This window comes from Orcinus orca, chromosome X, assembly GCF_937001465.1.
Source record: "Orcinus orca chromosome X, mOrcOrc1.1, whole genome shotgun sequence".
Classification (NCBI taxonomy): domain Eukaryota; kingdom Metazoa; phylum Chordata; class Mammalia; order Artiodactyla; family Delphinidae; genus Orcinus; species Orcinus orca.
In genome coordinates, this window is record NC_064580.1 from 128,414,329 (window position 1) to 128,432,175 (window position 17,847).

Consider the following 17,847-nt stretch of genomic DNA (forward strand, 5'->3'; position numbering starts at 1 on the left):
TTCCCTACAAATAAGCCCCACTCATTGCTTTCAGTCTGTGTCGTCACGGGGTGGGCAAGGAATCAGACCTCTAGGAATAGTTGCATATCGGGATCGTAAAAACTCCTACATGGCTATAAAATAGTGTCTTGAATTATCAAGGCGCTAGGAATGCAGGCACAAAGAATAGTCCATTGTAGAGATGACCTTGGTCCAAGGACAAATTGGAGCTTGACTAAGCGAAGCTTCAGGTGGCCAGTGAGCTCAGCTCTGCACGAATGCACCAGCCCAAGGGGAGGGGCGCCGGGCCCTCTGTAGTTGGCTTATCGTCAGAATGGCAAAGAAAGTTTTCCTTCCCACGTGCAGTGAGTTCACTTGCTAAGCGTATTTCACGTGGTTTTTTGGTTTTGTTTTTCTCTGGGGAGAGGGGTGTCATCTCTAAAGCTCTCCAAGCAGTTAGGTTTTCTTCCTAATCCCATCTTTGAGTATTTATAACGTGTTCTTAAAATTTTGCCTGGAGATCCCTTGTAAAATCCGGCCTGTACTTTTCTTAATGACACACTCGAACAGTTTCTACATTTCAAAGCCTGTTTTCCATATGACAAGCTAATCACACACATGCACACACCGTGCCAGACTTCATGTGGACCTGGGAACCAGGCAAACCTGGATTTGCATCCTCCCCTGCTACTAACTAGCTGTGTGACTTTGGGCAACTTCCTTAACCTCTCTGGGCCTCAGTGTCCTCCTCTGTAAAATAAGGACAGTAATCGTTCCTGCCTCATATACAGCTGTTGCAAGTGTTGAGTGAGACTGAGTATTGAAAGCACTTGGGTTAGTGCCTGGTACGTAGCAAATGCTCGATAAATTCAGTGGTGGCAGTTTTTATCGTTAATTCAACTACGGCATCCAAATATCTACTGGCCTGTCATCCGTCACAGAGGCTTGCCCACGGTAGGCGCTTAGTCGTGTTTATTGTCATGAATTGAATTGACTCCGACTGTTTAGATTCGGAGGATAAATATTTCCCTTTCGACTGGGCTGTTTGATAGACACAGGTGATCACTCAGAGCTCAGGTGTTAAAAGCACGACAATGAAGAGGCTGCTTCACGTAGAAAGACCTTCTCCTCAAGGCAGGCTCCCCCTGGTCCTCTTGGGCACCCCTGTGGCCGAGCGCTCGCTGCGCTCAGCAGGATGTCAGAGCTGTCTCGGCAGCTCCTTGGAGTCTTGAGGCTTCCTGTGACGTGGATATCAAGTGTGAGGGTTTTTAATTGCCTTTGGCTGAAAGAATTGGGTCAGATGTTCAATTCGGGTGAAATCCCTGCCTTCTAAAATATGACGGAAAGGGGAGGGGCCACTCACACACAAGTCCTGAAACGTGGGGGCCCCGGCAAGGTGAAGTGCAGTGAGGGCTGCCGCTCAGGGCTGGGCTGCTGTGAGGTTTCCACTTGACTGCTTGGTTTTGCACTCACCATTTGGTTTTGCAGATTCCTCAGCATGTGTCTACACACACGTACCTACACACCAGTTTAGAATGGTGTGCTCTGTGGGGGGGAGGGGCGTGGGGAGGGATTGGGATTGGTCAAGGTCATTGCTGATGACGTAGCTTGACTCCCATTTCCAACAAGACAGTGACTGATGGAGGCAGAGGCTCCTTAACTGAGACCCACGGGTGGGTAGTAAGTGGTCCAGAAAACCCCTGAGATTATACGTAAGATGTCGGTGGGCTGGGAAGGGGGAGACACCAGCGTAAGTGCTTTTTCTGTGGAGAGAGACCATAGCTTTTAACCGATTCTCAAAGGAGTCTGTGACCCAAGACAACTAAGACCACAAAGCTGTTGGGTTTGGTTGGCCCAGACCACTTGGTGTGTCTAACCGAGCACCCAGACGAGCCCGCTAGGCGGTCAGGGCAGTGACAAGAGCATTCAGAGGCATGTCGTGGCCACGCCGCTGATGGACTCTTCAATGGTTGTTGTAGACTCATGTAGACAAAGCCTGCAAGCTTGGGGAAGCCAGGCCCCCCCAGGTCAGCCTCGGGCGACAGCCCCCATCCTGCCAGGCCCTGGGGAGTGAGTCCTTCCTGCCCGGCAGCTCCTTTGCTCAGGAGCTGGCCCGAGTCACCTCCTCGTACAGCACCTCAGAGGCAGCGCCCTGGGGCGGCTGGGATCCGAAGGCCTGGAGGCAGGTGCCCGCTCCACTACTGCCTAGCTGCGACGCTGTCGGTAAGTCACTTCCCCCAGCCTCGCTTTCCTCATCTGTCAGCTGGGCACGGTCCCCTGCTCAGCCTGCCCGCCTGCCGCACAGGGTTGTTGGGAGGCACAGAGGAGGTGACAGCCCGGCCCGTAAAGCTCTGTTCACCTAGGAGGGATTTCTAGCAGAGAGACCACCCAGGCAAGCAGACTGCTCCGGCATCTCAGCCTCATCTTCGGGGCACTGAGTGGTGATCGCCCTGGGCGCAGTTGCTCCCTCCCGGCCGTTGGCCTTCCAGCACCCCAGTTCATTCCCTGCCTGTCTGTCCCTGCGGCCAGGCTGTGAGTCCGTGGGGCACAGGGGCCGCGCTTCTGCACCTCCGAATCCCACCCCCCACGTCCGCCCCGACCCCGTGCCTGCCTGCTCCATAGCCGGTGGGCGCTCGGGAACTGCCTCTCCCTCCAGCGGTCTGCTGTGGACTCCGCACCCCGAGGTGTTCTTTGACCCCACCTGGGACTCACGCAACCCAAGAAGCGGGAAGTTGGATCGCCCCACTGGAGGACTGGTAGCCCCGGGGGAGGGCAGGCAGAAGGAAGCCCAGATTCTCAAAGAAATGGCTTGACTTGTCCTAAAGGGTCACGTTAGTGGGCATGAGAGAAAGATGGTGGACGCCAGCCAGAGCGGGCCTTTGCAGAGAATTTCACTGGGCTCGTGGAGTTGTTGTTCTGGCGCATGAAATATCAGTGTGTACGGGATGTCAGACCTCTCTGCAGAGAAAGCTAGAGAAATGAGCATTGGCTGAGTGATAGTGATCAGAAGATGCTCATCCGGCTGAAAGGACCTCCGGGATTCTGGCCTTTAATGGAAATGCTGCTTCGGTACGTGAGGCCTCGCTCTCCCCATCCCACCTGCCTCGGCCCGCAAGAACAAGCAGTGCTTTCCATTCAAGGGCTATCGATTTTTCTCTCTCTTTTTTTTCCCCCTTTTCTCTGTGTGCTCTCACGGTGCTCTCCGGCTTGTCCAGTACAAAGCTGCCAGGGAAACAGAATTAACAAAATGGACTGGGGCATCGTCCACTCAGGATGTCTCTGAGTTCCACCCTGGTCTGACCTGTTTTTCCCTGTCCCCAAAACGCAAAAAATGAGGGATCCAAGCTAGCTTGCCTCGAGAGAATTCATTTCCCCATCTTATTATCTCTCTTCAAAGCCAAGCCGGGCCTTCCACCCTGAACTGGAGGTGGGGGGCGGGCGGAGGCTTGGCCCTCAGATCTTCCCTACGAAGCTTTGGAAGTTGGGCCCACCTCGGGGGGCTTTGAGGGACAGGACCTCCAGCTCAGCCATGACTCAGGAAGACCAGACACAGTGTGAGACGGAGGATGCAGGCTCCCCAGGGGAAGAAGAAAGGCGAGCTGCAAAGACATTTGTTTCCTTTGCGGCCAGATCAATCCTAGCACGTAGACCCAGCCCTTCCGGGACCAGGCAGCCCTGAAACCGCCGAGATGGAGGTGGAGTCGGGAGAGAGTTCGTACAGCTGGAGGTCAACTGCAAAGGCAGAAAATGGAAAAGAGGAAAGTCGTTTTCGATGGCGTTGATTCTGTGAAGTGCCCGGTGGCAGCTTCAGATCGGTTCAAACCCAAGGGCAGCATCGTGACCGTGCGGGTGGTCCCTGTCTCCTGCTCCAGAGGCCCCAAGGGTCAAAGAAAGACCTCAGCAGGCCACTGGCGCCCCGGCGTCCGGGTGTGGCACGTTCCCATGTACCCTGAGGGCCCCACGGCCTGCGCCTGGGTTTCTGCCGTGCCCGCCCGACTCCCCATCCCGTCACTCTGTCGTGTTCTCTTTAGTAGATGCGCCACCATTGGCAATGATTTTCTGTGACTGATTGCTTGCGTCTTGTCAGTTGCCCCCTCCGTTGTAAGCTTCATGAGAGTAGAGACACACAGTGCCACCCCCATGCCTGTGACAGCCTGGCCCATGGTAGACCCGTGAGAAATGTCCATCAGCTGACTGACAGAGGGGCTCACCGGGCTGCCAGGTAAACCCTATATCTTCCCACCCGGAGTCAGGGAGGCTGCCCTCCGGGCAGGGAAAGGCATTGAGCAGAGGCCCGAGGAAAGGGCAGGTGTGTGGCCGCCCCGCCCCCCGCCCTGGCCTTGGCCTCTGAGGTCCGCAGGGAAGAGTGGTGGCCTGATGACCCACTCAGCACTCCCATGTGGAGGCACTCTGGAGAAACTGAGTCACGGGCTCAGAGAGTTAGGAGCGGGGGTTAGGAAACACTGAAGCTGGCCTGCCATTCGCTGTGGGCAGCCCGTTTCTGAAGGACACCTGAGGAGAGTTTTAGCCTAAGAGCATCCATGCCCCCTCAAACAGGGCTTCGGGTCTGAGGAGTCCCCATCCACAGGCGTGTGGGAGTCCCTAGAATTCAGATCTCCATGCAGAACGCTGTCTTCCCGTCATTTCAAAGGAAAAGTCACAAGAGTGGGTGAGTTGTTTCCAAATCTGCCTTCCCAAAACCACAAAAGAAGGTGCTTTTCCTATTGGAGGAGGAAACAAACCAACCAACCCACACACTAGAGCTCGCTAACCTTTGACCCTTTAACACAGAGGCGAGTGGCTTCTGCTATGGCAGGCTGGCTCTGCGTGGGGCACCCAGGGCCTTGTCTACTGGGAAGGGAGCAAGGAGCTGCCTGGTGCTGGAAAAAGAAAAACCCTCCCTCTGCCCCTCCTCCCCTCCCCTCCCCCTCCCCCTCCCCCTCCCCCTCCCCCTCCCCCTCCCCCTCCCCCCTCCCCCCTCCCCCTCCCCTCCTCCCCCTCCCCTCCTCCCCCTCCTCCCCTCCCCCTCCCCTCCTCCCCCTCCTCCCCTCCCCCTCCCCTCCCCCCTCCCCTCCCCCTCCCCTCCCCCCTCCCCTCCCCCCTCCCCCCTCCCCCCTCCCCTCCCCCCTCCCCCCTCCCCCCTCCCCCTCCCCCTCCCCCCTCCCCCTCCCCCTCCCCCTCCCCTCCCCCCTCCCCCCTCCCCCTCCCCTCCCCCCTCCCCTCCCCCCTCCCCCTCCCCTCCCCCTCCCCTCCCCCTCCCCCTCCCCTCCCCCTCCCCTCCTCCCCTCCCCTCCCCTCCCCTCCTCCCCTCCCCTCCCCTCCCCTCCTCCCCTCCCCCCCTTTCTCCTCCTCTTCCTCCTCTCTATCTCCCTCTCCCCCTCCCCTCACTCTCTCCCTTCTCTGTCCTCCCGTCTCTCTCCCTCCCACCTCCTTCCCTCTCTTAACTCTGCTGCACAAAATAAGGCTTCACGTCCATCCCTGCATTCCCCCAGAGCTGTTCCCTTGGAGTCCCCTCCCCAGTCAGAATGCTCTCCTCTTGGGGATCGTGGGGCAAGTAACTTCAGGCCGAATCTGCCCAAGACACAGGAACCCTGTGTGCGCATCTGCCTCTGCCTCATCCCCATCCAGTTAGAGCGTCCCTGGGTCTCATGAAGTGGTTGAATCAGTAATGAGACCGTTCTCGGCCTGCAGTGGGGAGAGGACGCGTCAGGTGCGTGCTCTGGGGCTCACAGGAGACATCCTCCTGTGGTGGCCAAAGCGTGAGGCCCATAGGGCGGCCTGGCCTCCCTGGGGGGGCCCAGTGTTGGGCTCTCTGCTGTGTTGGGGTTCGGGCCGGCCCTTTGCCCGTCTGTCCTGCCTGTGCCTATAGCACCCGCAGGTGAACGCTAGCCCTCAGGTGAGCCCCCAGAGCTTCCTGGGACATCGGCAGGAAGTTCCTCGAAAGGCAGCCCCGGGACTTCCTGGATCACCATCCTGGCCCAGGCCTGTCTGTGAAGGTGGCCCCTTGGCCAGGTGGGAGGAGGAGCCAGGGCCCTCGTTCCTGGGGAGACTTCCTTCCGGGGACCACGTGGGGAAGCACACCTAGGCTCACACAGGCCCACCCGACGCCGCCCCGCCGGCGTCACCCGGTACAGCAGCACCCAGCTCCGTGACAGCCGACCGCAGCCCTAGGAAAGGCAGGCCTTGGGTGAGCTCCTCCACGACCACGGTGGTGGAAAGCCACAGGTTGCCTGGGCCATCCTTCAGTGCGTCCATCACTAAGCAGCCCCTTTCAGCCGCTGCTTCCTCCTGGTCACTGAAAACATTTGTCATTTCCTGTTTTCTCCATTTTCCAACGATTCTAATTGTCAGTGTCAAAAGGCAACAACTGTTTTCTTGGGGCTTATCTTTGGAGCACATTGATTCAGAACAAAGGATGGGGGCCTCTGTCTGCAAAACAAAGGAAGCAGCCTCCTCGGGAGGCCTGGAGAGAATGCTCTGGCTGCTCTGCCAGGGACAACAGGACAGGCCGGGAGCAGAGGGCTGGCGGTGCCCCCCGATGCCCCAGCAGCGTGAAGAGAGCCCTGCTTGACGGCGACACCCCAGGCCGGCGTCGGCCGTGCCCTTCGGACTCGGCAGCTTCTGTAGCCGTGCCGCTCCGCAGACTCGCGCTTCAACTCTGGATCCTCTGGGTTTCTCTGCTTCCTTGGATGAACGCCGGCCAGCATCCCGTTGTCCCTGTAACTGTGGACCGTTCGAGAAGCACTCCCTTTCATCTGGCAGACACTGCCCACTTCCTCCACTCTGACCTCTGCCCCAGCCTCGCCTTCACTTTGGTTTCCCAGGCCCCGGGGGCGTCTTTCCTCTCTACCTCCCTCCCTTTGGACTCTTCTGCCTGTCCCCTGCTTTGTCTTTCGTCGCACTCTGTAGCCTCCACCTGCCCTTCCCCCACTCCGTACAACTTTCTGCTATTTGATGCACCTAATGGAGCAGCTGGTGGGGATGGAGTTAGGGCTGGTATAGACAGCAGGGCACAGGAGCCGGTTCCTGGAAGCAGCGGGCTGGGGAAGCAGAAGCAGTGGATCTGCAGTTAGGAGACGCTGCACTTCCCCAGCCGTGTCACCTTGAGCAAGTCACTTACCCTCTGTGAGCCTCAGTTGTCACGTCAGTAAGCTGGGACCATAGGTCTTCTACCCAGATCTCCTAGGGCTGGTGGGAGGTTCGATGGCAAGAACAGAGGTGAGAGGGCTGCCTTCAGAAAGGCCTGCCCACCCTGAGCAGCTCAGGCAGAGCACAGGGCTCCCCCAGCTCCCCCAGTTCCCGATGGGGTGGCCTTGGGTGGTCATGCGACCCCTGTGCTCCTGAGGTCCTGTCTCCCCACCCCACGCTTTAGCAGGAAGATGGCAGCTCCAGGGCTGAAGAGCGACATCCCTGGCACCCACCTCCCAGCAGCCCCGGGGGAAGGGGGGCAAGAGCTCGGACAGGAAGCAGGCTGAGGGCGGGAAGCTGACATCGCTTGTGGTGTGGTCCGCCCACTGCCATGTGTTTGTCCTCTCTGCCTTGGCAGGAACCGAGGCCGAGAACTGCCCGACAGGCCCGGGCGCCGGGCTCTCTCCCAAGCGCCGGCCCTCCGAGTGCAGAGAAGCAGGCCCCGGGCAGCCTGTGTTGTCGGGTCAAGTCTTCTGGCATCTGGGGGGCGGGGGACGCAGTTCCGAAAGTAAACTCAGGGAGGCGTGCTCCCCGACAGAGCTGCCTTGCTTGGTGGCGCACGAGGAAGCAGACTCCTTGAGAAGGGGACAGAGGCGGCAGCGGGTGAGCAGTGGACTGGGAAGCAGACCTGGGGCCCAGTCACAGCCTGGCGCCGAACGGCTGAGGGGCTTGGGGCCAGTTGTGCCTTCTCCCGGCCCTCAGCTGGCTGGCTCGCGGCTGTCCCCTTGAGCGGCTCCCAGCCTCAGGGCTGGGACTGCAGCCGTCGAACGTGGCTCCTCCCCCTGCCCACCCAGCTTGCGGATGGAGACCGGGAGCCCGTTCCCATCGCCCATGTGCAGCCAATCAGGCAAGCGAAGGGAAGCTGGGACTGAGTGGCTACTCCGGGCGTCGGCCAGTGCGTCCATCTGATCGTGTGATCATCGCGCCCTTCGTGCCAGGACCACCTGGAACAAGCCTTGGCCCTTTCCCCATGACAGCCCCGACATCCCTGGTTCGCTCAGCCATTCTTTGCCCTCGTGGTTGGGAGTCCAAGCCCTACCTCCATCACTTAGTGTCCTCCGAGTGCGGCCAGTTTGTCTGGGTCTCCCTGAGGCTGGCATGCCCAAACTCTTGTCAGCACCGTAGACGTGGTCTGGCCAAGGCAGAGTAGTGTAGGACTGTCACCTGCCTCCTTCTACATACTCTGCTTCTACTAATGCAGCCTAATGTCACATTTGCTCTTTTGGTGACCACATCTCACTGCTGCCCCATCCTGAGCAGAAGGATGTCCAGAATGCCTAAATCGTTCTTCTCCGTGCTCTTGCTGTTAAGCTCTGTGTCTCCCGCCCTATCCTACGCTGTCGCAGTTGGTTTTTTAACCCAGGTGCAGAATCCTACTTTTATTTATACCTGCGGAGTTTTGCTTGGGAGGGTGGGGCATGCATGCGAGTGTGTGTTGGTGTGTTCACTCATGCTTTCTGCTACACCAAAGCCAAGTCCTGAGTCCCCACACAGAGATCCCAAGGCTAGTATTTCTTGGTAGCCCTAATCTGACACTTCTTTCTCATCTTCTATTTAGCAAGAGAAGCAGAAATCAGGTCTTATGGCAATGATCCCTGAACAGCGGAGTGCATATCTCGCCCAACAGATGAGTCAATTTCAAGGTAAGCACTTAAACTCGATGTTCTCGAAAGGGCGGGCCAGGGGGAGTGTGTGTGAGGTTGGGGGAGAATTCATTCCAGCAGAAACAGTTACTGAGATGTTTCTGAAAAGCATTGAGGGAAAGAGAGGAGGTCTGCAAGGCACTTCCAGAGCAGCCTGGTTGGATCCGTCACGTGGAAAGCTTAAGTAGAGTCCCAGTGAAACACTCAGTCTTAATGACTCTGAAATCGCTGTTTGATTCAAGAGATTGATTCACCCATGGCATCTAGGACTGTAATCAACATTGACTGGCCGCAGATACAGCTGTTAGCCAAAAACCAGACACGGTCTCTGCCGGACTAGCAGGGGAAACATGCGTTAAGCAGTCCTCCCCAGCCAATAGTGACATTGGACCAGGCCAAGGGTATTCTTGCCTGGGGTTTGGGGGAAGCTGCTTGCCCTCCAACAGGTGTTCAGCAGCTTCATTGTAGCCCAGTGGCCAGCAATGGCCCATTGCTCCTGCATTCTCTTGCAAAAACCCCTGTTCCTTTGGGTCTGATACCAGCTGAATGTCCCACCCGTCCAGGCTGGAGTGGCATGTCAGGCACACTTCAGCTGCAGGGACAGGACGGACAAGTTCCAGAAAGGCCAGTGTCAAGGACTGGGCATCCTTCAGGGGGTGGGCGGTGCCAGGCCTGCGTACGGATACTGAGTAGAAAAGTAGACCCAGACCCTGGCTTCATGGAGCTTACAAACTACTGGCATTTTCAGTCCAACATGATCTGCTCTTGGGTGGAGGGGGAGCCATGAGCACAGACCCAGGGGGTCTAGGAGGGCTTCCCCCAAGAACTGCAGTCCGGGCTGAGGGTGGAGGAACCAGGGGAGCAGGGGATGTTCGGGAAGAGCCCAGGGCGGAAGGTGAGAGGTCAGTGCTGGGCCGGTGGCTCCCCGCCAGCAGCTGCGGCCCAAGTTGAAGATGCCTTTGGAACTGACCCCCACTTCTCTCTTTCTGTAGCCGTCCAAGATCAAGTCACCTCCAAGTGTAGCCGGACCAAGGCAAGCTCCCCACCCAACCAACCCATGATGCCACCCGGAGCTGCGCTCCTCCAGAGCGCTCTGAGCCCAGGAATGGTCCCGCCCGCCAGGCACCAGAGCCGGGAGGGCGTGGGCCTGATGTCACCAAGTCCAGGCAAGCAGCACGGGACTTTCAGCTCCAGCCCCCTGTTTCCCACACCCTTGCGCTTGAGCCACAACCCCGCGGGCAGCCTCGGGTCCACCTGCCGGCGCACGCGGATTCCCAAGGCCGCCCCCACGGGAGTGCCCCTGCCCGGCTTCTGTCCCAGCCCCCTGGGCAGCCAGCCCCTGAGTCCCCACCAGCTCAGACAGCCCTGCGTGCCAAGAGTGCCCACCGTGCTCCACAACGCTGCCTGGGTGGCAGCAGCAGCAGCAGCTGTGAGCACCGCGGTGTTGAGGGGGCCACCCCCGAGGCAAGCAGCCCATGGCGTCCAGCAGCATTTCCATAGCAACTCCCTCTTTGCCAAGGCCCCCGTGAGAGTCCCCCAGGGAGCCCCAGTGTTTCCATCACAACAGGCAGTTGTGTCCCCCAGTCAGGTGGCCCCGGGAGGCAGACCCAGCCAGAAGGTGGGCGCTGCCCCCGCCAACCCCAGCTTCAGCCTGCTGGGCCACCAGAGCCTCAGACAGAGCCCGCTGCGGGGTCCCGTGCCTGTGCTGCACGCCACCAAGTCCCTCCAGCAAGGCATGGCCAGCTTCAGGCCCGTGAGTCCCATCCAGGGCATCGAGCCACCAAGCTATGTGGCTGCCACCACCGCCGCCGCCTCCACTGTCGCTGCCAGCCCGTCCCCTGGTCCCTTCAACAGCGTGGGGAGCCCCCCTGAGTTGCCACCCTATGCCTTGTTGCCCCAGGCCTCACTGAACGATCTCATTTCACCCCCTGACTGCACTGAGGTGGATTTCATCGAAGCTCTCTTGAAAGGCCCCGGCGTGAGCCCAGATGAAGACTGGGTGTGCAACCTGAGGCTGATCGATGACATTCTAGAACAGCACGCTGCTGCCCAGACTGCCGCAGCCCAGAGTGCCGGCCACATCCCTGAGCAGGCTGGCCACATCCCCCAGAATGTTGGCGAGCTTTAAATGCCCAGAGAAACCTCCACGGGGCCATCACTCCGGGGAGCGGTGTGAGTCCACAGCAAATTCGCAGCTGGTCCCACGTAGCCACACGCTTGTTGCCTCATTACGATTTGAGGGGCGTCAGCCCACGCCCACCCCTCTCGCTACCTGTGACGAAATGGAAAGCTGGTGATTTTTCAAGCTACCTGTACATATCTGAACATTTTGTAAATGGTTTTCCTAAACATTCACGACAGAAGTATTTATACTTCGTTTTGTGACTTTGTAAATAAAGTGACGGCTTTCCTTTCAGTAGAGCTGTGTTCATTATGCATTGTCTGTGTTTATTCTACATTGTTGCAAATACGCAGACTGTGTCGCTCACTCCAGCCATACCTTATCAACCAGGTGGTGGAGTCACGTACGCTTTAGATGCAGTGGTGGATGTGATCAAGAGGTGTTGTGCAAACTGACAAATACCAAATCGAAACTCACTTGGCCATGTATTTCCATTTCCACTAAAACTTCTGTCGCCCTGTGTGGTTCTTAACCTCTTTCGCAAACCTTTCAGTCTCTGCTAGCTCCTTCCTGACGAGCATATTACAGCACAAGCCGTTTTATCGTTAAGTGCCCCTCAGAGGAATTATTTGCCCGGAGGCCGGAGAGTTCTGTGGATTTGGGAGAAGCAAGGAGGTAATGTGTGAGCTGGGCACCGTCTGAGGATCTTGAGTCTCCTCCCTTTATCCCTCAGACGGTTGGCACTACTCCAGCAGCACCTTGCAGGGTGGAGGTGAGATGTTCCCGGTTTAAAGCCTTTCGGTATTTGTTTTGATGTAAGGCTCTGTGGTCTGGGGGAAAATGGGTCTGTAAACATTAATTGTTGATTCGGGCTTTGTCTTTGATGGTTTCTATCTGCAATTATCGTCATGTATATTTAAGTGTCTGTTATAGAAAACCCACACCCACTGTCCTGTAAACTTTTCTCAGTGTCCAGACTCTGTGTAATCACATTTTAATTGCCACCTCGTATTTCGCCTCTACATTTGAAATCTGGCGTCTGTTTCCAACCAGTGCGTTTTTTCTTCGTACTGTAATAAACAACCAGGAGAAAAGTGCCTCTATGTGTTCATTTCTCCAGGGAGCGTTCAGCATCTACAAACCCTGTCAGCTAAGCCCGCTAGTGTCTTCGGGCCTTTCTGAATGCTTGGCCACCGAGGGGAGAGGGGTGAGAAGTTTGTGTAGCGTGAGCCGCGATCCTTTCACGTCACAGCATAGAAGCACATCATTTCTGACTCGAACGCCTCCTTCTACAGAGGACGAAACAGGGGAGCCGCTAAGGTGACTCTGCGCTGGGGGCAGGGGGCAGGGGGAGGCTTGAGCTGAGAATCTAGACTCTCCCACCACCATCCTCTTTCCACTGAGAGGGTGACAGGCCCAACTAAAGATCCAGCTCCTCCCACGTAAGGGGGACCCACATAGGGCGGCTGGAGGTTGTCCATCACTTCACAGAGAGAGTCAGGAAGAGCCTGGTGAAGGCGTGGTCCCGGGAGAGAAGGGTCTTCCCGGCTCCTCGTCCCCGGGCCCTCCCCCAGAGTCTACGCTAAGGCCAGCCCTGTTCGTCCTTAGCACTGGAGGGGGCAGAGCTCAGCGGCGCGGGGTGCTGAGCAGACGGCATGCAGCGGCTGTGCCGTCGTCCCGCCCGTCGAGCTCCAGGAGCCCCGCCCCTGGAGCCCCGCCCCGACCTGCTACCCAATCCCCCCTCGGCCTCCTCCTCTCCCCGCCCTCCCCGCCAGCAGTTGCAGGCAGCATCTTGGCTGCAGGCTGTTACCAATTTAAACTGCACGAAAACAACAGGGACTCCTGTCACCTCACACTCGGGACCCTCCCTCACAGCAAGAAAGTGGCTTCCACAGAGCTTCATCGAAATGTGGCCTCATTCTGAAGGGGACCCTAAAGAGGTGGGTGGGACCTGTGCCTTTCCCACGAGGTGGCCAGGATCTGGCGCGTTGGCGGCAGGGGCGTTGCAGAGGGAACCACGTCTCCGCAAAGGGAGTGAGGAAGCTAGCTGGGAACACACACACACACACACACACACACACACACTCCGTGTGCTGCAGAGGGAACCACGTCTCCGCAAAGGGAGTGAGGAAGCTAGCTGGGAACACACACACACACACACACACACACACACTCCGTGTGCTGCAGAGGGAACCACGTCTCCGCAAAGGGAGTGAGGAAGCTAGCTGGGAACACACACACACACACACACACACACACACACACACACACACACACACACTCCGTGTGCTGTAAGAGCGCAGCTGAAGCACCAGCTGGGATCAGGGGTGGGCCAGATTGAATACACACATTTAATCCCCTAACAGGCAGGGAGAGTTTATATCCTCATCCTCAAGGTACAAAATGTTCCAACACCTTTTGGAACTTTGGGGGCTGAGGAAGCCAGGTACACTGAGGCAGGCCTGTCCTGTCCTGTCCAGCAGAGCCTGAAATGCTCTAAGGAGATGCCGCCACGCGCCACTCTCAGTGGCTGTGACTGAGGGCAGAGATCCACAGGGGGAAGCAGGCCTCCGTAGTCCGTGGGCCAGAGGGGTGGTGGAAACAGTCACGGCCCCAAAGCCCGGGCAATTGGCCCACCTGCTCACAAGGCCCCTCCTGCTTCCTGCAGAGCGTTCCTCTTAGGTCTGGGGAAGGGATACGTCCCGCGGGCGTCCCTCAGCGCCAATCACGACTCTGTGTCTCGGGCTCGACCTCTGTTCCCCCAGTGTTGACTGAAGCGCCCCACTCCTCCCGTCCCTTCTCCTCAGCGGGCCCAGGGGCAGGAAGGGTCGGACCCACCTGCCCAGAGACTGTTGTTCACAGCCAGCCAGTGGGGGTGTTGGAAGCCAGCCCGTGAAGCGGGGCCTCCTCAGCCTGCCACGGGGCTTCGGGAGCCACAGCTGCCCCCGCTCAGCTCTGCCAGCCCTCAGAGTCCCGAAATAAAAGCTGAGCTTGGCCTGCTGAACTGTCCCGCCTCCCATTCCCAGAGGGTTCACTTCTCACCTCAACCACGTGGTGACCTCAAGGCTGAGCCAGTGTGGGCAGCACCCACGCCCAGCACTTCCTGCTACCTGACCCCAGCCTGGCCTCACTACCCCCTGGTCGCCCCAGGCTGCTCTGCCCAGAGATGCCAGCCCCCACCGTTCTGCCATCGTTCAGTGCCCCTCTCTCCTGCACCCCCTGCACCGTCAGCCTCTCCTCTCCTGGATTCTTCCCAGGGGCTTTGACCTGGGCTACGTGAGAAGGGTCCTCACTGCCTCAGGCCAGCCAGCTCCAGCTCTAACGCCCTGCTGCCACTCCACGCACTCACTCCTCAGCCCAGAGCCATGTGGCTCCTCCCCGAGGACACTGGCCGAAGGACCAACTCCCTCCAGGCCTAGACCCAACGGAAGCTTCTCAGTTCTCAGTGGACTTGCCCCTTTAGCAGCATAGGACTCTCCCTCCTTCCAGAACAGGACTGCCCCCGGGCCCCTGGGAGCCACAGTCCCCTGGGACGCTTCTTCCCCTCTGAGGTCCATCCTCTCCTGTCACTCTGTAAGGGGATGCTGCTCCTTCTGTAGCTTCCTCTCACCCAACTAGGGCTTCTCCCTCTCTCCCTATTTTCCAGTTCCTTCTCCTGGGAGACGAGCAGGTCCCTGAGCCCGCATCCAGCATCCCAGCATCTCAGCATCTTGATAGTCCAGCCACAAAGAGCATCGTATGTCTGGGCAGGGCCCTAAGTTTCAGTCCCCAGGGGATCACTGCTGGACCGGTCTGCACGTTGGGCTGAAGCCTTCTAGGCCCCTTGAAGAAAAAGTGAAAGAGTTTGGAGGCTGCCAGATGCGCCCCACCAAGAGGGTTCACCTTCAGCCTGCATCAGACAGCAGCCTTGATGGGAACCCCTCCCAGGCCCTGGCCTGCACAGTCCCTTCACTGGGAGGGCTTGCAGGTGGGGCCTGAGGCCTCCCCACAAAGACCCGCAGTCACCAGCTGGGAGGCTGGCGACTACGCACCCTGTCCCATCACCCCGCTCCCCAACTCTGAGGCCAGCCCCCGGGGTAAATGCCAGAAGTCCCCAGGGAGGTGTGTGAGACCCCCGGAGCCTCCGTCCTCCCTTAGAGCAGGCTCAGGCCCCTGGAGGTCTGTTTATCATCTGTCCCCCTTCAGCCTAGAAAGTCAGGGGATCTGGCAGTGGACACGAGGTTCGGGAAAAGCACGTGCTGTTGGCTTCTCCAGTGTGTGGCCATTCCGTGATGCAACAAGCATGCTTGCGCCAGGCACCGGGAGGTACACAGACATGGTCCCAGCCTCATGGAGTACACCATGGGGTGCGTCTGTCAAGGTCATGCACAGAAACAGAACCGGGGGAGATGGGGGTGGCGGGGGAGGGGTGTGTGTGTGGGGGTGTGTTCTCCACAGCCACATGATCTGCCATCTGCAAGCCGGCGCCCCAGGAAAGCCGGGAGTGTCATTCCTGAGGCCGGAGAACCAGGGGCACCGGTGGTGTAAAGCCCAGTCTGGGGTCTGAAATCCACAGGACAAGCTATCAGGAAGAGCAGGCTGGAAACTCAGGCAGGAGTTGACACTGCGGTCCACAGACAGAATTTCCTCTTCCTCGAGGAAACCTCAGTTTTGCCCTTAAGGCCTTTCAGCTGATGGGCTGAGGCCCACCCAGATTATTCAGGGCAGTCTCCCTCACCTTACGTGACTATAGCTGTTAACCCCATCTGCAGAATACCTTCACAGCAGCAGATCAGTATTTGATTAAATAACTGGCCCATATGGCCAAGCCAAGTTGACAGGGGGACAGATGATTGACACATTAACAAAGAAAATAATAACAAGTTGCATTAAGGTCTACAAAGGAAACACAAAAGGGGCAGAGAGTGAGAGACCCCAGTGTGGTGGCGCTGGTGGGGACACTTGGGAAAGACAACTCTCAGGGAGTGAAATTTGAGCTGAGATGAAAGGCTGGGAGGGAGCAAGCCATGCAAAGAGCTCGGGCAGGGATATTCCGGGAAGAGGAAAAAGCACGTACAAATGCAGGGAGGAAGGGAAAAGAAGTCGGTGGGTGGGTCCAGTGAGCAAGATCGGGGGGGGGGGGGGGGGGGGGGGGCGGGGGGGGGAGGCAGGAGAGGGGGTGTGGAGGAGGGCAGGGCCCTGGAGGCTGTCTCGATTCCTCAAGGGAAGTCTTGGGTCACTCCTGTACCCATGTGGAGGATGGACTCCAGAAAGAATGAGGGCAGCCAGTGTGGAAGACCTCCTTCTCCATGAGGACTCCCCCTGGACATCTCCAGTTCTGGAGGTCTAAGCTGAACTCCTCATCATGCCTGCAAGCCTGGGCATCCTCCTGGTCAGTGGAAAGCAGTCATCATACCCTGCTAAGGGACCCAAATCCACTTGGTCTCCAAGTCCAGACCTGGGAGTCATCCTCGATGTTTGTCTTTCCCTCACCCCTCTGTATCCTGGGAAGATGGGATTTCTCCCCCACATCCATCTGCAAAATCTCTGTGATCACAGTAAAAATCCCAGCAGGGTTACTTTCTGGAACATGACAAAATGATTCAAGGTGACTCATCCGGTGGGTCAACAAGACAAGAATAGCCAGGAAACTTCTAAAAAGAAGACTCAAGAAAGGGTTCTAGCACTACCAGATATTAAAATGTATCGTGAAGCTACTGTATTTAAAACAATGTGGCCCTGACACAGGAAAAGACAGATGAGTCAGTGGAAAGGAAATAGATAAAAAGCATAATGGGAATTAAGACAATGAGCAAGGTGGCGTTTCAAATACACAGTGCTGGAAAAACTGACTGGCCATCTGCACAATAAGTCTGTGTCTTCTACCTCACTCCTGACATCAAGATAAATTCAGACGATTTGAAGATTAAAATAGAAAAAAGAACCCAGAAAAGCACTATAAGGAAACAAGGGTGGGTATTTTTATAATATCAGGGTCGATCAACCTTCTCCTATCGTGACATGAAATCCAGAAGCCATAAAGGAAAAGACTGATAAAATTGCCCACATAGAATTTTGAAACTTGCATACAGAAAAACACACCATGAAAGTCAGAAGATAAATGACAAATTTAGAAAACAAAGATTTGGAACACATGACAGACAAAGGGTGATTTACTCAATACTTACAAATAAAAGTAGTAGATTGTCTCCAAAAAGACAACTACGAGAATTCATGACACTTTGATTCACAGTAACCAAAACCTGCAAACAGGTGTCTATCAATAGGAGAAGGGGTAAACCAACTCCAGTGTATCCATGCGATGCAATACCAGCATCAACACAGAGGGCTACTCCTCGGCCACGTGTCAAACGCGTTATGCTGCCAGAAAGAAGCCAGACACAAAAACACACGTACTGTATGATTCCATTTATATAAAGTGGCAAAATAGACAAAAGTCATCTGTGGTAAAAAAAAAAACAGAACAAGTATGGGGGTTGACTGAAAAGGGGCACAAGGGAATTTTCTGGCGTGATGGTCAATTCTCTGTCTTGCTAAGGATGTGGGTTACACGTGTGTAACTCAGAGAATGGTTCACTGCAGATCAGGATATCTTGTTGTTAAGTACATTTTGCCTAAAATAGAAAAATCTTAAATATTGAACTCTAGTTAATGATCTGCTAGAGTGCTTAGGGGTGAAGTATACTCATGTCTGCAACTGACTTCGAAACACATAAAAAAAGATGCTTGATGGATGGATAGAGGGATGGGTAGAGAGACAGAGTGATCAAGCAAGTAGAAAAATGTGTTAATCTTAGAATCTAGGAGGTGGGTCTATAAGGATTCAATATACATTTCTTCGAACTTTTCTGATGACTTATAAATTTCATAATCAAATATTGGGGGAAAATAATTTTTAAAAGTACAAGGGTGCTT

General features: G+C 56.6%; 1 protein-coding gene across 3 annotated transcripts in view; it reads left to right on the plus strand.

Moving 5' to 3' along the window:
• MAMLD1 (mastermind like domain containing 1) overlaps positions 1-12,020 on the plus strand; it is a 118,462-nt gene extending 106,442 nt beyond the window's left edge. For 2 of the 3 annotated variants that reach the window (XM_033413560.2, XM_049704995.1), the window contains 3 exons: positions 1,959-2,202; positions 8,726-8,810; positions 9,803-9,941. In XM_033413560.2, the coding sequence (XP_033269451.1) occupies positions 1,959-2,202; positions 8,726-8,766 (285 nt within the window). In that variant the 3' untranslated portion in view covers positions 8,767-8,810; positions 9,803-9,941. Of the gene's footprint in view, positions 1-1,958; positions 2,203-8,725; positions 8,811-9,802 lie in introns of all 3 variants that reach the window. The other variant, XM_049704994.1, reaches the window with a different exon arrangement.
• The last annotated feature ends 5,827 nt before the right edge of the window (positions 12,021-17,847 follow it).